General features: G+C 37.1%; 2 protein-coding genes and 1 long non-coding RNA gene across 11 annotated transcripts in view; 1 reads left to right on the top strand and 2 right to left on the bottom strand.

Annotated features, from left to right (window-relative positions):
• lpin2 (lipin 2) overlaps positions 1-7642 on the bottom strand; it is a 28281-nt gene extending 20639 nt beyond the window's left edge. Inside the window, exon 1 of one of the 5 annotated variants that reach the window (XM_086042537.1) lies at positions 7381-7642. Coding sequence is in view for 2 of the 5 variants with exons in the window: in XM_086042535.1 (XP_085898661.1) it covers positions 545-643 (99 nt within the window). In the remaining 3 variants the exon portion in view is untranslated. Of the gene's footprint in view, positions 1-544; positions 797-4140; positions 4250-6739; positions 6848-7380 lie in introns of those variants that run through there. The other 4 variants (XM_086042538.1, XM_086042539.1, XM_086042535.1 and 1 more) reach the window with 4 other exon arrangements.
• On the top strand, positions 6860-8282 carry LOC147140879 (uncharacterized). The gene is made up of 3 exons (XR_015088304.1): positions 6860-7112; positions 7232-7349; positions 7520-8282. It is a non-coding gene; the product is annotated as an uncharacterized LOC147140879 (long non-coding RNA).
• A 448-nt stretch (positions 8283-8730) lies between these two features.
• The window catches only part of myom1a (myomesin 1a (skelemin)), a 29855-nt gene continuing 14941 nt past the window's right edge, over positions 8731-23644 (bottom strand). For 3 of the 5 annotated variants that reach the window (XM_086042529.1, XM_086042533.1, XM_086042534.1), the window contains 20 exons: positions 21660-21856; positions 21458-21584; positions 19822-20006; positions 19644-19758; positions 18401-18557; positions 18132-18238; positions 17910-17954; positions 16883-17019; positions 16646-16790; positions 14909-14968; positions 14770-14837; positions 14575-14700; positions 12688-13045; positions 11581-11619; positions 11357-11462; positions 10025-10188; positions 9896-9932; positions 9703-9725; positions 9232-9287; positions 8731-9162 (listed from right to left, as the gene is read on the bottom strand). In XM_086042529.1, the coding sequence (XP_085898655.1) occupies positions 8893-9162; positions 9232-9287; positions 9703-9725; positions 9896-9932; positions 10025-10188; positions 11357-11462; positions 11581-11619; positions 12688-13045; positions 14575-14700; positions 14770-14837; positions 14909-14968; positions 16646-16790; positions 16883-17019; positions 17910-17954; positions 18132-18238; positions 18401-18557; positions 19644-19758; positions 19822-20006; positions 21458-21584; positions 21660-21856 (2522 nt within the window). In that variant the 3' untranslated portion in view covers positions 8731-8892. The remainder of the gene's footprint in view (positions 9163-9231; positions 9288-9702; positions 9726-9895; positions 9933-10024; positions 10189-11356; positions 11463-11580; positions 11620-12687; positions 13046-14574; positions 14701-14769; positions 14838-14908; positions 14969-16645; positions 16791-16882; positions 17020-17909; positions 17955-18131; positions 18239-18400; positions 18558-19643; positions 19759-19821; positions 20007-21457; positions 21585-21659; positions 21857-23644) is intronic. The other 2 variants (XM_086042530.1, XM_086042532.1) reach the window with 2 other exon arrangements.

A 23644-nucleotide genomic window follows, 5' to 3' on the forward strand; every position in this document is an offset into this window, starting at 1 on the left:
ACCTGTTTATATTTTATAAAATCTTCCGAGCATCAAAATATCGACCGTTTTTTCCTCTAGTCTAATTTGTAGCTGCTGGCAACTTCGCTAAGTGATGCCATCTACAAATCATGTTAGATGTGACCTGAGGATGTGGCCACAACTTAAGTAGTGTGCACACAGAGAATTGTTTTTATCCCGTAAGACGAAAAACACCAAACAGGTTAAATATTTGTCAAAAGGCCTCGTGAGACATAAAATTCACAGAAATGATGCACACCCAGCATGGCAGTCTCAGAAAGAATTTAAGCGCGTAGTAGTCTCTGAAAGTAAAAAGTGTCAACCATTTGCAAAGCGGCTGGACAGCAGAAGTTAGGATATTCCACCTTACAAGTTATATCAAAACGGTAGCCAGAATGCTCTTTGTACAACTCCAAACAGTCGTCTCTTGGCCATGGAACTAAATTCAGACAATAGTTCTGGTGCAAACACACAACGAAGCTTTAAAAGTTCCAAGTTCCTGGGTAAACGTCCTGTGGTGGAAATGTGCCGTAAACCGACTCACCAAGGACCAAGAGGACTTTAGTGATGGCAAGTCATCCAGCTCACTGCTGTCAGTGTTGTCCTCCGAGCTGGTGGTTCCTGAGGATCTTTGTCTCTTCATGGTGTCCACAAGGCCTCATGACACACCACCATGACCACCACACGCTTGTTGTATAACTTAAATCCACCATCCTGAACGTCTTCTTTATTTATCCCCTGACTTATCACCTCATTGGCTCACTGCGCTCTTGTGAAATGCTGTCATAAAACTTTATAATTTATGGCGTCTTTTGTTTTTTTTGTTTTCCTCCACCAGCAGACAGGGTGCTCAGAGTTGAGCCAATGAGATGAAAGCTATAAGGTGTTGACGTCTGATAAGGCCACACTCGCCGCACAGTGTTTTTCCCCCTGATAACAAGGTGTACTCTGCGGTCTGACGTTCACACACACACACGGTCACATGCACGATATGATCATTGCTGCGTCTGCTTGTTGTTATTGTGACTAATCAGGGAAGTTAGTGGGTTTTTTTGTTGGCCGCGGGCATGGACCAATAGGATAAATTGGTACAATGGCCGGGAGGTCCCGCAGCACATTAATCCAAAACATGTGACAGTAAATACAGGACGATGAGAGTCCAGTCAAAAAGGGTAATTGCTGAGGGATTATTCCACTTACATACCAGTACCGTGTGCTAAAATGAGCACAACTTTTCTATAGTACTGAATATCGAGTTACACAAAGCAGGAAAGATGTATGCAGTGGAACGTCAAGGGGGAACATAATCTATTACAGAACCACGTTTGACTATCAAACAGATTCTTGACATTACTTCCGATGGAAGAAATTGTTTAAGTTTTACTGGACATGCAACTGCGGAAGAAAACGCAAAATATGCCTGAGCCTGGAATATTATAATTCAGAAGTTTGTAGTGACTTCAGAGTAGGGATAGACCGATTATCGGCCAGGCCGATTATCTGTATTTGTTAAAAATCGGATGGCCAATTTAAAACTGTTAACGTCAAGGAACTATTTACATTTTCAGTTAACTTTATAAGATATTCTACTGACTCTGGAAAGACTCTGCACCTTTTGTTTTTGTTTGATATCAAAACAAAGATAAGTGAAATATTAACATTTGTGTCAGTTTGGAATTTTGGACTTTATTTACTGTAGAACTTCATCTAACTTTTTATGACATGTTGATGACCCTGAGAGCTTCTGGAACTAAGTTAGAATTTTACAACAAAGATGTATATTGTCAAAAAATATAACAATAAAAAATAAATACATAAAAATTAACATTATGCACATCTGAAAATGTGGTCTTTTTTTTTTTAAGACTGACACCAATATTTACCTTTTTACTGAAAATTGATATCCGCTTCAAATATTGGTTGTCGGCCTCTACTACTAATAATCTGATAAAAACATATCGATCTATCTCTACGCTATTTTTTCCTCATAAATTCACAATTGTACAACTTCAGAGATTTCCAAGGTACTTCTATATCTATTATAAGTGGTGCCTTCGGATAGGAGTTAATTTGTTCCGTGACAACCGTCGTAACTCAAAACACTTGTATTGCAATTCATCTTTTTACATTGAAATGAATGGAAATGCCATTAATTCGTACCAGGCTAGCCCCTTCCCAAAAACAAAAATTGTGGTGACATATTTTAATCAGGTCAGGATTATTTGTTGCCGATATTGATAGCGATCATCCATGAGTGACATCGGCCAATACTGATTCTGATACCAATCACATGGATTAGCTGCACATTTTTTTATTTTAGAGCTGCTCAATAACAATTACTGTAATAAGTGATTAATCGGTCAATTGTTTTTTGATTAGTTATTTGAGTCTCTCATATCAAGGCACCACTGAAAACCTTACATACACAACCAACCTTTCATTAGGATTAAAATCCTCTGGTTTTGATTCGGAAAAAAATATGTCATGCCTAAATCAGAAAGCACTTGAGTAATACAGCATATATGCATCCTAACAATATTACTATTGTTTGTGCTGGGATGTCCCACAACAGACAAAAATCTGTCCAAGTGACAGTAGAGAGACACGCAAGGATCATGTTGCACTCATTTGATCTTGAGGTTACACCATCAACAAGTGAGTTGAATGCAAATATCGGGCGACACAGACAGACAACATCGGTTCTCAAATCATTGACAGCAATATGAAAGTGGAAGCTCCTTTTTGAACATTAACCGTCACACAAATATGCATGAAATCAATCATTAACACAATTTAAACTGCTCAAACAGAAACCTAACAATCTTGTGATCACAAGTGACGTGCGCAAGACATAGCGTGAGATGCTAAAATAATCAGTCTACATCTTGACTGAGTGTTTCTCCTTGGTAAATGGCACAATTCTAATGTTCCACACTAGTCACACAAGATTATTTTTTTAATCTTTGATGGTCTGAAGATGTTGGCTACTATCAAACCAGCGGGAATAAAGAAAACTGGAAGAAGAAACCTACCAAAAGAAAGCCAGTAAAACAATAATAATAATAAAAAAAATAAAACAACAAAATTGCAAACGCGCAAACAGATTGAATCAAATGCAACACACCAGTCTACAGTGATCCCAATCAAAGTTCTAGGTTGACAAAAATAAATAAAACAAAACAAATGGACTCAAACTCACAAGATCAGTTAGAGACCCAAATCAATATGCTTTGTTGACAGTTCCTTATTTAAAAAAAAAAAAAAAATAGCTAGAGGATTTTTTTCTGCCTCAGGTATTACCCATTTAATTGATCTACACAAGGCAAGCCATCCGCAGCAACACATTCATGTTTTATATGACAGTAACATGCCGCCAGCGTGGTGAGAAGACCAACTTCAAAATAAAATCTTACGAAATAATACATGGACAGCAATGCCTTGGTACGCTTTTGGTTTGACGTTGTTCTGAATCCTGGTAGTGTGAGGTGGCATGGCGGCTGATTTGACTCAGATGCTCAATAGTCAGAGACCAGTTAATAATATTGTCGTCACAAACTTTTGCCACCAGCACCCATCAACACAAAGTCGTCTTGAAATAACATTCAATTGTTAATTAGGGCCAATAAGAAAAAAACAACCTCTGTATATGGCGCCTGTTGCCAGTGTTAAGATTCTTTTATCCGATTATTTGATTATTCGATATCCGAACACCAAAATATTCGGCAGCTGCAGCCCTACTAGCTACGAGCGGAGTGTTATCAAGCCAAAAGTAAAGGGATCAAAAATAGCAAAAAGAAACCAATCAACATAAAAACACTTCAGTCACTGAAGATCCAATTCAAACTCCTATGTTGAAACATAAACTACCACAATAAAACCAACAGGAAGCAGATGTACCGGTAAATAGATTAAAACAAATGCAAAACACCAGGCAAAGAAGAGCCTGATCAAAATCCTTTTGAAACAAAATGCTCGTTGGTACCAGCCAAAGTAGTAATCTAGCAAAATACAAGTAGCAAGCCAAAGACATGGAGTCAAATGCAATACATCAGTCGCAGAAGATCTAAATCTAAGTCCTCTGTTGACAAAATGTGAGAGCCCCATAAAGTCAAGTGGAACTAAAAAGAAGCAGAAACCTACCAAAACAAATCTTGAAGCAGCACAAACAGATGGACTCAGATGCTCAACGCCAGTCAGAAAGAATCCAAACCAAAGAGTGATTTGTTGACAAGCAGTTGCTCGATACGAGCCAAAAGCCTTGTCAAGCCATCGGGAAAGGGAATCAATTCACACAGGAAATAGAAACCTACCAAAATAAAACTGGTAGCGGCACAGGCAAACGGACTCAAATGCACCTTACTGGTCACAGAAGATTCAAGTAAAAGTACATAGCTGGCAAAACATTGTCCAATACCAGAGTCCTTTCTGGCCAATAGGAACAGGAACAAAACAAAAACAAAGTACCACCAAAATCAAGTAAGAACCAACACTTGTGCATTGAAAGACTCGCCAACATTGTTTTGCTTGAAATGAGGTGGCTTACCTCACAGTAACTTCAGCAGTGGCTGTCTAGTGGGGTTTGCAGACGTCATGCGCTGTGGCAGAAATATCTTCAACACACTTGTAAATGTTGGCTAATACGTGCTGACTAAGACATTTTGACTAGCTTGTGTAACTACCTGATTAGGAAACAGGAAAGCTCATGTGTCACATTTACATGAAATGCCTGAGGGAGACTGTCGATGTTGTTCTTGAACCCTACTACCTCAATGTTTTTTTTCTTTTTACCGATAACGTCGATACTAACGATGTCGATGGATACCAGCGTACTGAGACTGTTGCTTTGAATTTCAAATATAGGTGAATATTTGATTGACGTGAAAACCTTCCAATGGGTTGTTTGTAAATGATGATCCCAGAACACTTAAATATCATTTCATACTCATCTTGCAAGTCGCCCTCCAAAATACAATGGTGCTTTGAGATTAGGGCTCAACCATTTGGGAAAATAATTAAATTGCAATTCATTTTCTCAGTATTGCAAATGCAATTTTACATGCGATTATTTTTTTCACGGTTCTCTTCTCGGGTATTTGAAAAGATGAACGTTATTTGAGGAAATCTAAATTGTTTTTATTACAGGACTTTACCCATGGGTCTAGCTTTCTTTTGCTGCCCTATTTTATATTTTATTTTTTGCTCATAAGATGTTTTGTTGACTTTGTTCATTCAATGATATGCAATTGTCCTATTTTTTGGTTTTAGAATGTAAGGAAACGTACAATTTTTTTAAGTTGGTGTGTTTATTTATTGTCATATAATGTGTTGATTTTAAAAGCAATTTGTTGATTACTTGATTTTAAAAGTAACTGAGGTATATTACAAGTGACCTTATTAGTTACTTTCAGAAGATGCTGACAACTCATAATAAAAATATGATTAAACATGAAAACTGTTTTTGCCAATGCTTTAGTGGAAGCCCGTTTTTCTCATTTAGTTGAGTAAATGGTTTTCCTTTAATACTTTCATGTTCCATAATGCACAGTGGTTTGTTGTGTGCCCGTTAGTTTGTAAAAGGGTGTATTTTACCTGCTTTATTTAATTATTTGTGAATTATTAGTTGTGTTGCATGTGCAAACAATGCATGGCAGGCCATGGCTGAATTTGGTGTGGTGATTAATGAAATACACCTCATGTTACTCACTTGACCACCCTAGTGGTCTGCTATTGTCATCCTTGAACATTGACAATTTACAGTTGCATATTTTTGCCAGCTTTGTTTTGTCACAAAGTAACACATTCAATCTTTGAATAGCAGCTTTAATCAGACTACTATACTAGCTATAGTAACACGTTCCATTACTAGCTTCTCGAAATGGCAGCCATTATGAGAAGAGCGTTATCGGCATCACTGATCGGCCATCTGTGGCGATTGATCACTCTGATTGGCTGTAGCCTATTAGCTTGGGGATCAGAAACGGGAAGTGACAAACGCAAACAAACAATAAAAACAAAGGCATTATCTAGTAAATCAAGCTTAGGTAAATGTTGCTATTTCAATTTGCTCCTACTTGTAGTATGAGTGTGCTGGGCAAGGGTGGTATGTGTGCATTTTAGTTCATGAAAATATGGCTGTGCTGGCTATCATTGACCACTGGCTAATAGTAGAGGTTTGAAAGGCAGGCGAGGAGAAACAAACTGTCCACATCCTGGTAACACTGTCAAAAACGTGATAAAATGCCTAGTAGGAAAGCAGTTACGGTGCATTTTTTCAAAATCACATGATCTGTCAGCCATTTATTTTTAACACTAATATAAAATGGGTTTGAGCAAGTGACCATAACTCATCTCTAAGGACTTGTTGGGCTTTAGAATCGGAGGGTCATGGTTCATGTCTCGCTTCGGACAAAACAATAGCAAGTCGTTGGAGTGATGCTAGTCTGCCTTCTAAGTATTGTCAAGTGCCTTTTAGCAAGGCACTCCACACCTGCCTCTATAGGGATAATAGTGAGTATAATAAACATTAAAAAATATATTGAAATGGTTTTGGAGGGCAATAGTGACCCTGTACCTACTTGGTATTGTCTCGATAACAGGCTGCAGTGAGTGCAGTATTGCACACCATTATTGCCTTTACGAGGCTGACAGGACACAGTCCAATAATTGGGGAGATTCCACTTCAGTAGAGGTCAAAAATCTAAAAAAAAAGGTACCACACTTTTGAGAAGCTGCCACTTACAGTTATGGGGCCCTTCCGAGGCTTCAGATTGCTCCCGCTGACTCACAACAAAAAAACGCCGCCTCATATTGTGCACATGTCACGTTTAAAAAAAAAAAGCCAATTCAGCGAATTAGCGAAAAGCTAGGATGTGGACATTAAAGCTAACATGCCTCACGAACGTCACCGCAGTATTTGAACGTCGCGGCTGGATTTGTGGGAATGGACACCAAGGGACAAAGTGGGGGGAAAACTCTCTTGCGGTAGCTAATGGTGGACGTTCGAGACGCAAGTGAAGCAAGTTGAAATGGAAGTAGCCCAAAATGAATGTGATCTGTGGTCGTCCGTCGGCTAGCTGCTGTTGATTTACGATTTCATCGTTAAATGACAACCGGTAATAAGCGACACACGCCCTCTGTTCACTCCCTAACACAAGCGTTTTTTACTCGTCTATGTGTATTTACTTGCCAACTCCATTCCCCCAAATGAATGAAACGAAATTACCATTCGCAGCTGGGTGAAAAAAAATGTCAGCTAGCTTCGATGCTAACTACCGCTACCTGCCTCGGCGATGTGACAAGATGACAAACGTCGCCTGAAGAAGATATTTTCCTCTCAGACAATAATATATGTATGTATTTTCCTTCTTTATTATAATTTACCTTTTGTTGTCTTCCGCGGACGTTTGTTTATCAGCGAGTCCCCGTGTCCTCCATGTCGTCCTCGCCCCCGTGGGTGGAACTATTCCTAGTACAGCACTAATACTACTATTTCTCCACCGCCTACTCCGGGCTCCCGAAGGTCTCCGACTGACGCGTTCCCAGCCTGGACCACCGAGCTGGGTTGTGGAAGGGGGAGGAGAGGTGCCGCTTCTGTGCGGAGCTCCGAGATGTTGATGTTGGTGACAGTGGCGGTCGGACGGTGACAACAAGCGCGCACATAATAATAATAATAATAATAATAATAGTGCTCAGTTTTGACATGTACGTACCAGGTAGTCAATATTTATGCAAATTCCCCAAATAAAACTTAAATATGTTTTTAAATGTGTTTTTTACATTATTTATAAAATAATGAGTTTGACCAGTATTGTAACAGGTTGGGTCAATTCAATGACAGCTGCAACCCAAAATATTATCAAAAGGTGAGCATTTTGTCCCCCGTCTCCCATATCAAAATTAAAGTAATGTTTCAGTATTTTTCCTGTAATATTTCTGAGTATTTTCTATGCTTTTTCGTCTACTTAAGTATGTTTTTCACTAATGCTTTTGTGTATTCTTCTAATTGTGTATTGTTCCTCTAATATTTCTGTGTGTTATTTTTTTGTATGTTTCACAATATTTTTGTATTTCCAGCAAATGTTTGTGTAATTGTCATCTAATATTTGTGTATTCTCTCTATTACTGTTATGTTAATATTTTGCTTTTTTCCAAATATTTTTGTTTTATTTTGTAATTTTTTTTGTACTACATGCTCATGTTTTCTTACCATCCTCAAATGTTTATTTTCCAGCTACTGCTTTTGTCATTTTCGTCATAGTTTTGTATTTTGGCAGCACAACATTCCGAAAAACTCTTTTAAAAATACAAACTGGAACATTATACACAAAAATATAAAAATATTAGACAAAAAATACACAAATATTTGGAAAAATATACTAAAATATCAGGGAAGAATACAAATATTTGGAAAATTAGTATTAAAAAGAAACACAACAATAATGGGGGAAAACTAAACAGTTAAATATATCGAAAATATTGAAAGAAAATACAAAGATATTTGATGGAAACATACACAAATATCCAGAGATGGGCACACTATTTTGCCGGTCCGTCCTCCGTTTGCGACCTGGGCACCCTTCTGTAAATGTCTCTGTCGTTATTCATAAAATTATCGTCCTCCGTCCCCATCTGTCCTCGTCCTTTTAAAGGGACATTTTTTACCCACGCATTGAATTTTGCCCACCCCTGATGCAAATGTCATAGTTTCTCAATGACAAAACAAACAGTGGATGAAGATATCAGAAGTTCTTTTATTGTTTTTCTTTCTTCACAGTGGCAACCTGTTTTCAAAGTTTACTTAAAATATTGACGTACGTGCTAAGAAAACACTGCTTTGCTTGCCTCTACGTTGCCGTCAAAGGCTATTCACTCTTCCACTCTCCACCCTAAGTCCTACTTCTTCACCTCCGCAAGGTTTTCATCATCCTCCGGGTTGTACACGCTGACCGTAAACTGGCCGGCCTCCGTTCCGTACTTGTTGCGCACCACCAATGCGTACTTGCCCGAGTCGGCGCGGGTGACGGACGCAATGGCGATGCTGGCGTACTTGCCGTGCTCGAACTTGAGCACGTAGCGCTCGTCAGCCACCAGCTCCCGCTCGTTCTTGGTCCAGCTCACCTCAGGCGTGGGCTCCCCCCATATGTTGCCGGTCAGGTTAAGAGACTGGAGGAGAAAAAAATACACAGTGAGGAATGGAGGTAATGTAATATGAAAGAAACCAGATTAGTTTACCTTGCCCTCTTGGATAGCAACCACGTCTGGGAGGCCTCCAATGACACGAGCGCGATCTAAACAAAAAATATGCATATAAGATGGGACAATTAGTTTGGTATTTGTTTATACTGTATACACTAGTATGTGCTAGATGGAGTCCTTTTGATATTTCCAGTTTTCTGTTAAGCGAGGTCTTGGAATTGAACTAATCTCAAGGCACCACTGTACAGTGAAAGTGTGTCAAACAATTCTCTTCCACTAGATGGCAGAATTGCCAATTAACTTATGGGCCAATATAATACAGTACAACAGAAAAAAACTAACAGGCCCAGAGTTCACACTGTGTAAATAAATTGAGATGATATCATCTTTATTCCAGTATGTATACGTTTTTTACATTTTTTCTCTTATATAAAATAGGTGCCTTCGCTCAAAGTTTGGGACACACTTCTGAAGAAAGTGACATCTTTTGGCACAGGCTCAACTTACTTCTCTCTGCGAAGGCTGCCGCCCTACAGAAGGAAGGGAACAAGGAAAGTCACAATGTCAGAAGCGTTTCGAAAGAATAAAAAATGTGCAATGGCAGGAATTGCGCACTGAAAGCACTCAGAGGAGGTTACTTTCAGTTCAGGCCACCTGGAAGCATTTATTTGCACTCAGTCACATGAGTTTGTTTACTCACTTGAGCCTTTGGAATTCCTCAAACGCTTCCTCCCATGCTGCATGAGGGAATCACACGCACACATTAATAATACTACATCTAATAACAAGTCATCAGAAAATTGAATTTGAAACTAGAAGAAAAATTCACCTTGTCCAGACAGTTCAAACACGCGCTTGACACCGTCCTTGCCGTCGAACAGGTCGATGGTGTATTTGCCCTTGTCCTTCTCGGTGGGCTCGTTGATCTTGAGCCACAGTTGCTCGCCCGTCACTCCCGCCTTCACGCGCTCTGAAGCGGCTATCTTGGCGTCCCTTAGTGGTGCGGGAACAAAAGAATCTTGTTGAAATATTGCTATTTTGAGACTTTGGGGGTTAGCCTAATATTGTGTTTGGTGAGCTTTCATCTCACAACAGTTGGCCTTTTGCTAAGACTCGACTGGATAAATGCTTCCATGCTAGCATCAAAAGTCACTAATGTACACTCGCTGTAAATATTGACCTGTTTGCAGTTGCTAATGAGAATTGATAAAAGGCTAAAATGCTAACAGTTAGTATACAAACATGGGAAGAGAGTAAGCAGAGTATCATTAGGTGCTATTTCAAATGATCAAATACAAACAATTGGTATGCTAGCGTATAGCAACCTGGGTAGAGAAAGCATTCCATCTTTTCCTGTTTTCTGGTACAGTGGTGCCTCAAGATATGACTATTTTGAATCAGAATCAGAATGCCCTTTATTGTCATTATACTCAGCGTACAATGAGATTGGAGAGTTTCCTCTATTTAGTGAAAGTTCCATATACACAAATATACAAGGTAAGAGCTTGTTCCGTGACCACGCTTGTAACGCAAAACACTTGTGATCCAAATCACTGTTTTCCATTAAAATTAATGGAAATGCCTTTAATCCTTTCCAAACACCCCACCCACCTAAAAAAAAAAAAAAAAGTTGGAGGAGAGAGCTGGGTAAGATGACCCCCATAAGCAAAATGTCAATTTTCTTCTAAATAAAAATCTAAATAATTTGAATGTCAACATTAGGAATGGGTGAGTACCGATCTCAGTTATTGTATCGGGCAATATGGCCTTACTTTTAGGCATCAAATAATCGTGAAGTCTGCCGATCCCAGCCACTGAAACTTAAGGCTAAAAACAATCTGACATCGAGTAAATCCTGCGGCAGATTGACACATCGGCGAATCATCACCTGGGTCAGAAACAAAGTTCTTTGTTCACATTTTTTTGTCATTGTGTTAAACGAAATTTTATCAAAAGTATTAGCTGTATCTGTACTCGGTATCGGTGAGTACTCAAAGGGGCCCTACTTGTACTGGTATCGGTTTGAAAAAAAAAAAAAAGAAGGGGTATTGAACATCCCTGGCCAATACAATATGTACACAACCAGTATGCCTGAGTAAACACATTTGGATTGTAAAATAAATTAGAGGTTAGCTGAAATACTAAATCGCTATGGACATACTTGTGCAGCCAGTTGATGCGCTGGTCCTCGTGGTAGTACGTTACGTCGGAGGAGAGGATGATGCCGTGTTCTGTGCTGATGGCTTGGATTTGAGAGGAGGAGTTGGCTGGAGGAAGGAAATCAAACATCATAGAACAAGTGTTTATCATAGTTAATAATAATACACACTTCTTTGACTGTATACATCCATCATTGGAGATTGTATGTGCACTTAAATGACTCACCAATCACCCTGAACAACTCATTCATTACAGCCTGGTAGCCTAGAGACAAACACAGAAAAGGATAAGGAACTTCCCAACGTGAAGAGACTCGCCTCCCGAGCAAAAGCAATGAGCTCCCGCTGCATGTTTGTTGTTCCTGTCTGTGTCCGTCGTCAGTTACACAAGGTACACAATGTCGTGAAAATAATACGAACATTTAAACATGAAAATAATACAAAAATACTAGAAAATACAAAATATTAAGATATATATTAGAAAAATATGTAAAAATCTAATTATGAAAAAAATGGACAAAAATTAAAAAAATACAAAAATATTAGAAAAGACTACAAAACCAGGAAACCCCGAAGTATTGTAAATATTAGAAAAACTAAATCAACATATAAAATATGATTCCACAAAAAAATATCTATATCTGTATATCTATACATACATATATATATATATATATATATACATACATATATATATATATATATATATATATATATACACATACATACATACATACATACATACATACATACATACATACATACATACATACATACATACATACATATATATATATATATATATATATATAAAATAATATACAAATTTGAAAAAGCAAAACTATTCCACACAATACCTAGCTATTATATACACATATTAAATAAATCAATATTATGCAAAACTAGTACACAAAAATACACATTGTGGATGAAAAATGCACAAATTAGAGAAAAATACACATTAGGAAAGAATACAAAATTACCTAACTACCATACAAAATTAGTAAAATAATGCAAATATATTAGACCAACAATACACAGTAGATGACAAATTCAAACATTTAAAACAAACTTTATATGCAAATCGAATAAACAGCGATTAACTAAGAGAAAACGCAAAATATTTCAACACACAACCCCAAATTAATTTTCATTCAAGTCCAAAATGAACAGTTGCATGTTACAGCACGGAAGATGTCACAGTGATTATGTGAGCCTGTCAAAAATACCCAAATATTTTTGAAAATATTACAAAAGAATGTAAAAGCAGGGGAAAAAAACCCATGACACAAACATAAATACAGTATTAGAAAAAATGTGGAGTTGAACTTACCTTCATTAGTCATATCGAACCTGCTCTTGTCTTGGCCTCGCTCATCCCTTAGGTACAGTTCGTAGATGCCCACATCGTCCTTCGAAATCTGAGGGGCAAAGGCATTCACGTTAGAGAGACAACAGTGGTGTCCACTGACGGAGCTTCTTTGATAACTGCACAGTCGGCATAACAGACAAAGCAACGCTGCAGACGTGACATGGCAAACAATGGAATGGCAGCATGGAGTCAATGAAAAAAGCATCAGTAGCCAAATGGTCCAGACTTTGGGTCTTGGCGGAAGCAGCGGCGGCGAAGCATCCTCAGCGGGTGGCTCTATCTCTTCACTTTCTGCCTGCGTGTCCTGTTCAATAACCCACTGCGAATTAAGACACATGAGCACATTAATGGCAACAGACAGCAGCACATGATGGACGATAATGTGACTTCTTGAAAACAGTGTTAATGGTGATGACATAGAAGCACACGGACAACAAACTGCTTTGCCTCAGCTATGCTTGGAAAAAAACTTCCATTGTTAAATGCACGATGTGGACAAAGGTATTGGGACACCTAGCTGTTTTCCGCAAGAAATAATGGTGATGAAAACATAAGAAGGCTTCATTTAAAAAAAAAAATAGAGAGAGCAAAATGATGATGTTTATCATTGTCATTACTCTCCTTCTATGTTACAAGCCAAAACATTAGGTACACCATGAGCAATAATGCCCAAAACAATTAAAGTACCGGTATTCAAAATCACAAACATACAACAAAATATTCTATGAAAAATATAGGAAATAGAACATGCTTAAGAATCGATGCATTTTTACCCCACAGAACACAGAAAACATTTATAAACGTGCAGAAATAAAAAAATTAAAATATACATACAATAAAAAGAATATTTAAAAGAAAAATGTTGGGGGAAAAAATTTAAACTATATTACACAGTTAAAAAAATCCAAACTATTATAGAAATATACAGTAAGTGTACTGAAAAATTATAAGAAACAATTAGGGGGAAAAGAAAAATTGAAGACAAAAAAAAACAATGCAAAAATACCAGACAAAAAAATAAAAACATTAGATGCAAATACTAACGTCAGTGAAAAAAAAAGCCCAACATAACTGTTAGAGAATAATATTTTAAAATACAAAGAAAATATTGAAAAATTATATTAATGTTACAATGAAAAATGCAAAATATATTAGGAAAAATATTACAGACAAAAAAACGATGAAAAAAATGAAAAATATAAAAATAAAAATAAAAATTCTAAACTATTGGATTAGATGTATAAATATATTGGACTAAAATACAAGGAAACAGTAAGGGGACTTCTAAACTATTAGAAAATAGAAAACAATTATTAGAATACTGTTAGACAAAGAGGGATATACACACATATTAGACAGAAACAATATATATTAGAGGAATCAGCAACATATTAAGAAAAAAATACAAAACTGTATACTAAGAATGGAAAACTAATTGGACAAAAAATACACAAATATTTGGAAAGAATACAATAATCCCTGTTTAGAATGGGGATTACATTCCAGACCACCCCTGCGATAGACTAAATCCAACAAGTAGTGATTATACATTTATTTGATTATTTATATCCAACCATCCATTTTCTGAACCACTTATCGTTATATGTATTCATTTTAATAGATATTGAGTGACAATGTAGAGTTGGCTAGCTGTTACCAGCTAATGTTATTTACTTTACTGAAGATGTGTAACTTTAAGAGACGTGTTCCAATACATTAGGCCAAAGAGTGCATAGCATGATAACTTTCCCTAAAAGCAGTTTTGTCATTGATTTATCTGTGTTAGACAGCGTAGCATAAACAATATAATTGGACAAAATGGAAGCACATTCCCCTGCGGGGGCCGACCTTTCCGATATTAAAGGTCAGCACGTCGTCCTTCTTCTCCAGCTTCTTGGCGGCCTCATCACGCTTGCCGATCGACAGGCTGTCCTTGTACCAGATGATTTCCGTGTCCGCCTTCATGTTTCCTACCTGCGGAGAGAAATGAGGACGTGTTCTCACAAAATGACTTGTTCATTTGTTGCTCGTTTTTCTCTTTACCGTGCATTGCAGCAACACATCACACTGCGGCGTGACGGTGAAGTCCAGATACTTGATAAAGTGAGGACCTGTGGATGACAACGGGTCACACAAGCACGCACGCTTACATATGGCGGAATATGAGAGGGAGCACTTATACCTTGTTTCCTGAGCCATTCTGCCCTCTCAAACTGGGACTTCTTCTGCAGCTCCCTGAACTCTGCACATAGGAAGAGAAAGTGTTCTTCTGCTGCCCCTCAATGGACACACAAGTTAAATACAGAAAAAGCAAACACGCAAATATGACCAGCATCTTACAGAGTATACCGAATGATTTCGGGAAAAGACTGAATTGCGACTTTTCTGACAGATTACATCATACCATCAAAACCTGAAAATCCATGACGCTAATAATTCACAGACACTAAAGATAACGCTATGTGAGGAAGGTAATCATTTTTCAAGGTTTTTCAAAAATAAAGCAGGTCCTACCGCTTGCTGTCATACATGTATACATATGCAAATATATGCAATTGTGTATTGTAAAAAAAATACATTTTTACCTATCAAAAAAAAGTGTAAATTCAGAAATGTACATGTTCTTTGTACATAAATGTAAGATTATTTGTAAATATTTTTTTCCATATTTCTGTCAAACACCAAAGTGCTTCAAATGGAGACTGAGGTCTTAGCAATATGGCCTGAAATTCGTATCATGGTATTGATTAATTATAAAAAATCCCTTCACAGTAATGGTGAGTGTGTATTTCTGAATGGGTGATTTAAACGTGAAAGGTAAATATTCAAATAAATCAGAAAGTATCATATATATTCTTCTCTACTTCTTTTCAGTCCCCTTTTGCATTTTCATATAAACATGTCTGCCTTTTCTTTTATTTAATGAAATCAATTTAGAAAAAAAAACAAAAACATATAGCCAGCTCGGAGCTAATAGGTTAGTGTGACCTTCCCAAGAGTTGCATGCCCTGTCTGATCGGTGATCTTGGGAGGTTAAGGGCGCTTTATCATACCGCAGGTATGACAATCACGAAATCATGTTGTCCGAGATCACGATTTACATCTCAAAACAATAAATCGCTCAACCCTACAATGTACCCGTTTCGGTGGGCTATTGCTTCATTACTCAATGCTGGATTACTGCAGTTTTTCTGACTGTGGGTTATTTCTAGCCGTTCTGTTTATGAGTAACTGGTTAGACGAACAGTCACGTAGTCGTGACATGTACGGTGGCGCCTTGAGATATGACTTCACTTCGTTCCGTTACTAAGCTTGTAACTCAAAACACTTGTATCTCAAATCATATTTCCCCATTGAAAAGAATAGAAATGCCATTAATTTGACCTTTTTTTGAATAAAGACAAATAGCCCTCTATAATATTGCACTTTACAAAAACATAGCGCATGAACATAATCAAAAAGACTGTTAAGGAATTAAACACTTTGTGCAATGTGATTTAATTCAATTTTTTCCATTGTGTTGTTTCTACCAGGAGGCAGTATAACTGTAAAGTCATGTTGAAAAAAACAAAGTACTCGTAGGAATACTAACACTACTACTGTAAAGGACTCAGTAAGATACTACAACATACTGTAAGTCATTTCATGATCAAGAATATATGCCTGTGAGTGTTGTTATATTATCTGTGCCCGTATGTCCGTGTGCAGATATTCCTACGTCATGCGTAATTCTTTTTGTTTTATGTTTAGTTTGACAGTAAACTTCAATTAGCAGTGGCACTTTGATTAATTCGCAAATATTTGTCAAACTACTGCTTTTTGTGAAGTGAATTGAATTGAGCTCACTGCCACTATACGCGTATCTCAATTCCTACCAAAAAAAAAAAAATCACATTTTCACATTTCCCGTGGGTTGTACCTTCGCCAATGAGCACCAGGCTGGTGGCGCCCTTTGCTTTGCCATCTACCAAATTGAAGGTGAACGTGCCCTCGTCGGGGACTTCCAGGGAGTCCATGAACATTTCGATGATGCCGGTAGTCTTGTCAAAGTTCATGGTGTATTTCTTAGAGACCAGCAAAAAAAAAAAAAAAAACTGACTCCTCCAGTTTGTGGAAGAGATGGGGAAGAAAATGCACAAGTAGGGTTGGCTCTTACCTCTCCTTGATTAATGATGGTGTCGTTAAAAATGTACTCTACTTGACAGTCCTTGCTGAACTTCTCCACCTGAGTCCAAAAGCGCACACGGCCCTTCTCTTGCAATTCCATGGCCATTTCGTTCTTAAAGGGAATAACTGAGGACCAACAAAGAGAGAACTCACTAGCAGACACACAGCATGCTTGGACACATAGTTCTTGTAAACAGTTGTACCTTTTTACTGATTTTGATAGGGTATCTTAGCTTTCTACTTTACATTAAGTTGTGTGGGTTTATTCTGTGACTGCTGCCACGCATTTGAGTGCATCCGTTTATTAAGTGAAGACATGGGCGGAGACGTTAGCATCTCATGCTAGCCAATAGTGCTAAAAAGGTAGAGTGTAGTATGTGCATGCTTAAAATTACATTAGTGGTTGATTTCATTTGACAGATGTTGAAGAATGTCTTATTGTTTTTAACAAGTGAATATTTGAGTTGTTCAACTTAACTACCGGTATTGTAGCCGACATTATTCTTGTGTACAAACTATTTCTGTACAGTTATTAAAGGTTTTATGACGGTGACGGTTTGGACAATGGAACAAATTCCAAATGTAACTGGTCTGAATGTGAAATTGTTAAAATAAATATATAAGGGAGAGAAACAATAAAAACAACAATAACTTATAAATGCAAAATACATACAAAATAAAAAAGGAAAAAATAAAATCAGATTTTGAAAATACAACTGAATAAATACAAATCAAATTGATAAATAAAACAAATGGAACACATTGATAAAAACTGCTAAAAAGAAACAGATAAAATAAATAAATAAATACCGGTGAATAAATGAAGAGAAAAAGACTGCTAAAATTTTAAAATAACTATGTATACATAAATAGATACAAGTAAAAATAACTAATTAAATAAATGAATACATGAAAGTATTTTGTTTTGATCAATGTCAAAGAATGATGCAATGTGTTGAGAATGTGATGAGTGAAAAGGGATGAAGCCTGTGTTATTGATGGTGCGGCATATTCACCAGGGAACTTGTGGTCGTGGCTGATGTCCAGCAGATGCATAAGACCTGTCAACAACATCAAGAGCAGAACAAAGAGGTGATTGTCACGACCTCAGCATTTTCCTCATTGCAACAGAGTGCCACTTTCCATTTGTCTGGCAGCTGGGAATTGTGTGTATCAGTTACAAAGCATCTTTCCACATGCCCAACAGAGCACAAAGTGCATTTAAGGACACGGCTCACCTTCCTCTGTGAGCTGGTAGCTGGACGAGACGCCCTCCATGTTGGTGACTACGCAGGAGATAATGCCCAGATCCTCCAGGGAGGGGTTGTTCAAGATAGCTCTGGACCTGGAAAATTGAGGGCACCAAAAAAGAAGCTGATGAGAGATACCCCGCGATTGATCTTTAGCCATGTTTCCACCACGGTACACTTCGGTCCGGTGCCATAAATTGATGGACCAAGTATAGAACCCTGCAGAACACCTTTCAGATGTAGAAATTGATGCCTACCTGCCCTTTTCGTTGATGATGGTCAAACTGGAGGTGTCTGTGATGGCCTCGTAGTTCTTAGACCAAACAAACTCGCAGCCTTCACTCATCTCGGGGCACTCCAAGACCATGGAGATCACGCCGTCGTCGTCCACATCCACGTACATCTCCTTGGTGCCTAAGGGAACAGTAAATGGAAAGACTATCGAGCTGTAGTGTCATTTTTTGGGCGTACTTTCAAGTTTATTTAAACTTGCAATTATTATTGTCATTTTTTTTTTTTGTAATACAATGATTTATTCATTTGTGTGTCATTTTTTATTTCATTACATTTGTATTTAATCTTTGTTCCATTAAATTTTCAATCTATTTTTGTGTCATTTTTAATTCAGTATACTTGTTTTCAATTCGTTTATAATTTTTTATTTACTCCACAGTATTTAAATTTTTAATTTGTGGGTGAGATTTTGTTCTGTAATTTACAATGTAATAAAATGTTGTTTTTTACATTTTTATTTCAATTACATTAAGTGTATTTTATTTTATTAAACGTTTTATTCCATTTTTAGTTTAACATTTCATATAATTCTTAAATTAATAACATTACGATTTACTCTGTTGTGTAATTTTAAATACATAATTAAAAATGTAGTGAAATTTTCAATAGAATCCTTGTTGTTTGTAATTAAATAAAAATTTAGGGTGTAATTTATAGTGAATCAATTTGTCTGGAATAAAAAACAAATAAATAAATAAATATATAAATGATAGCAGCACTGCTTTCTACTGTAATGGATGTGCCATTACACTTTATTCTAGTACGACCCAAAAAACAAAACAAAATTATTTTCCCCGAGGTCACACGCGCCGCCAACTGGCATCGCACCGTGCCCCCCCAAGGGGGTCCACCTAACTATTTCAGAAGCACTGATTTAATAACGTGTTCAGTTATATTTTTTTCATTTTGAAAAAGTTTGAATTACCTTTTTAAATTACCGTGTTGTGTGATGTTTAATTTATGAACAAACTTTTATTGTAATTTTAAATACGGTCACATATTTTATTTTAAAACATTCATTTTTTTAATTAAATTAAATGTTTAATTTTTTTTTGTATTATTTTTCTGTGGACGTAATTTTGTAATTTAATTGGATGTTTAGTGTCGTTTTTAATTTGGTAATAAAATATGTAGTTACATTTTTTTTAGTGTACAAAAGATTTGGGATTTTTTTTTAGATTCTCCGGACGTAACAAATGCACTCACCGGGGCGACTCTCGGCCAGGATGGGACCCAAGACCGCGGAGGGATTCCCCACACCTGCGATGTTTTGAGCACGCACACGGAAGACATAGGATGTGGCAGCCTGTAGCCCGGTCACCTAAATCAACAACAACAGTCATAAGGAGGTTCTCTCTTTTCACTTCAAAAAAGTGCTCCTCACTTTCATGAACGTGGACTTGTTGGCCTTCTCGTGGGCAGCCGTCCAGCCTTCTTCCCCGGCTGATGCCTCCTTAAAGTCCAAATAGTAGCCATTGACGGGAGAGCGGCCATCGAATGAAGGTGGCTCCCACAGGACCACCATGGAGGAGTCCCGGACCTCCAGAACGTGAAGACCAACGGGAGCACCTTGGATGAGGAAACCAGTGGTGGGCATTTTAAGGACACTTTGCATGGAGACAGTCATCCATTTTCAAAGAAAATTACAATCTTCAATGAGCCTGATCGTTTGTATTGCAAAGACAATTATGACTCTTTAAACCTAATGTGCATTTTCCTAAATATTGAAGTCAATTTAGTGCTCGATGCACCATTTTTTTTGGAGACATTAAAGACAACTTGAAGTCTTCAGAGAACTTCCCATTCACGTTTTCATAACGATTGGAAGAAATGTTGAGTCGACAATGAATATAATGTATGTTTTTGTTAACAATTTAGAATCTACAATGAACTTAACGTACACTTTTCTTAAATATCAAAGACAAATTAAAGTCTTCAATGACGTGTGTTTTTGTGAACACAAGACAATTTAGTCTTCAACGCACCTAACATTGTCAGTTCCGTAAGACAATTTAGAGCAATGATCCCCAACCACTGGTACGGATCCGCGGCCCTTTTTATTTTTAATTTTTTCATTTGAGAGTCAGCCAACTGCCCAACCCGCTGATTACCTTCCAAAGAGCAATACAAGTAGGGCTGGGTGATTATATGATTGAGAATCGTGATATCACGTGACCAGTTGTGAGCTGTGAGCATATTTACTCCATTAAACGAGGCGGAAATGAGCGTGACTGCTGCGAGTCCAGCTTTTCCTTCTAACTTTGGTTTGCATTGTTGAAGTAAACAGAATCTGCTAATAAATGAAAGAAGAAGCAGTAAACGGAAAGCAATAGTAACAATGGCAGTGGCGTAAATATCCGACGATGAAGCTATTTTGACAAGAAAAGTACCTTCCCATCACTTTTGTGACGGTATCTCCAGAGCGACATGGAGGCAGCAGTTGTGTAAGGCAAAACAAGGCAAATGTGTGTTCTGTATTGTACTGGCAGCTGTGGGCAGTAAGCCCAAGTCAAATTTCCCATTTGGGACAATAAAGTTTATCTTATCTTATCTTAACGAACCTGTTGATTTATTTGAACAAGTAGCACCCAATTGGAAAGCATGCAAATGCGAGCAGCGTTTGTACAGAATGCCCACGCAAAAATTAGCTGCTAATAACTAGCCGCCACCCACTGGATAAAAGCAGCAATCAATCGAGTCCTCTTTTGATCATGCACATTTGCAACTAGCAATGATGCTAACGCCGTATGTAGGATGATAATTTTAACACATTAAATGATGTTTAAATTTTAAGGGGTACTCATTATTCGTGAAGGGTCGATTTTTACTAGCTCACTGTGTTCTTTTATATCGTCCTGCATTTGTTGTACTGTTGAATAAAAATGTTTGAAATGAATGAAAGAAATGTATGTTAATAAAATGTTGAATTACTCTATAATTATCTTTAAAACTGGCAATTTAAAAAGCAAGGGAATTTTTTTTTTTTTTTTTTTTTTAATAGCGCCCCCTTGGTACGCTACCTGGCACAGTAAGGGTCCACTCTTGGCACTTCAAAGCTGCACTGGGCACCGAGCCATCGCTCACACCAGCCATGTTCATGGCACGGACTTGGAACTGGTAAACTACATTCTCCTTCAAGTTCTCCACCTGAGCAAAAACAGATGCAGATGAGTTCAGCACGAAAAGAGACAAAGAGAAAAACGGGTTTGGACTTGAGCTCACCTTATAGGAGGTGGTGGTCAAGGCGTGGAGGTTGAGCTCATGCCACTTGCTGACCACGCGCCCCTTCACGGTCCTGTAGTCCACAAAGTATCCTCTGATGTCAGCTCCTCCCGTGTTGGTGGGCTCACTCCAGCCCAGTACCATGGTGTCCCTGTGAGCCTCCAGCAGGTGCACATCGGTTGGCATCGCAGGGACGGCTGAGACATATTACAGATGTACAGGACACTCTTTATTTACGAGAGCTTACAAATTAACCCGGAGTGATGGGCCAGCGGATTTCACTCACATGCAGTTCAAATTTGTTTTTGTATATTGTCACGATTACTTTTGTTAGCCTCTCTTTTGAATGCTGACCAATGCCTACACAACTGTAAAATAATTGTTTTTGTATAAATATATTATGGAGTAGCTGGGCCACGTTGAAAAGGATTTTTATTTTGTGATGATAAAGTTGGTATGTTACAAGAAAAATGATGATTTCATCCCCGTGAGATTGATTTTTTTTTCTTGCTTCAGTCTCATAAAATTACAACTTCCTTCTCGTAAGATTGCCTCTCTATTGAAAAATAAAAATGTTATTCTCGTAAATATCTTTTATATATTTTTACATTTGTATATTTCATATGTGTATCGGCAAAGAATCTGGCTTTTCTCACATAAAATTATGATCCTATTCTCTTGCAAAATTCTCATTTTATTGTCGCAAGATTAAGAGAACCATACAAATAAATTCAACTTGATTTTCACAATAAAACTTTTTATTTTGGTCAGTTTATTCTCATAAATACAAAGTATATGACTTTGATTTTTGTGATGACTACCTAAAGAAAATTATTCTTAAAGTATTGTGTTTTATATTGATGTTATTAATTTATTTCTTGAAAAAAGGTTATCGTTGTAAGACTCCATATGATGATGTGAATTAAATATAAAATAAATATGACATCATTCTCATAAAACTACTACCTTTTGTTGTTTTTGTCCCCTTTAAATTGCTTTTCATGTAAAATAATGATTTTATTCCCATAAAATTTGAATTATTTTCTTGGGAAAAATAATCCAACTTTATACTCGTAGATTTTTTTCACAGAAGGTTATGATTTTATTGCTATGTTATACATATGAATTATGCGAATAGATACAACTTTATTCTCATTTTATTCCCTTAATGACTTTTTCTTGAGAAAAAAAATGACTTCATAAATGTTCTACTCTTTCACTTACAAATATTCTTCTCATTGCAACTTTTTCTTTTTTAAAAAAAGACACTTTATTCACACAGTACTTTCTTCACAAAGAAAAAAAATATTTTTGCAATATTACTACTTTGACATAAAATTAAGACTCTGTTTTTGTACAGAAATTATTATTTTTATTCATTTTCATTGACCCTATTATTCTTTCGTAATATATATACCGGTATATACCCGTTACATTCTCATGCCCTTATATGTTTATAAGGGTGGCTTCTAAAGAAGTTTGTCACTCTTGTAAGAAGTTTCTTCCTCACAAATTACTTTTTTTTGTTTGTTTGTTTGTCAATGGTCTACTACAGCTTTAACAGACAACATGCTTTGAGCACACACACACACACACACACACACACACACACACACACACACACACACACACTTTTTAAGGGGCCATTATAATGGATAAAGTACTTACACAGGAGCTTGACTCATAAGCTTCATGCTCTTTAAGTATGTTTTTAGCCTTTTTCACCTTGTCCATGCACCAACCAGGCCTCCTGAAGAGTTAGCACACAGCTACGTCAACATTGACACCACACAGAAATTGGCCCAAAATAAAAAAAAAAAAAAAAGGACAGGTTCTAGGGTTGCGCATGCACATTAGTCAGCAGGCACTATTTTCAAAGGAGACATATTAAGCATTTCTTTTCACAATTTAAAAAAGCTCCCAGGTGTCTTAATAACATGACTGTTTTTGTCAAAATACCCCAAGGATAAAAAATGTAGATCATA

The sequence above is a fragment of the Filicampus tigris genome, chromosome 10 (assembly GCF_054856515.1).
Source record: "Filicampus tigris isolate MCC_2025a chromosome 10, RoL_Ftig_1.0, whole genome shotgun sequence".
Taxonomy (NCBI): Eukaryota; Metazoa; Chordata; class Actinopteri; order Syngnathiformes; family Syngnathidae; genus Filicampus; species Filicampus tigris.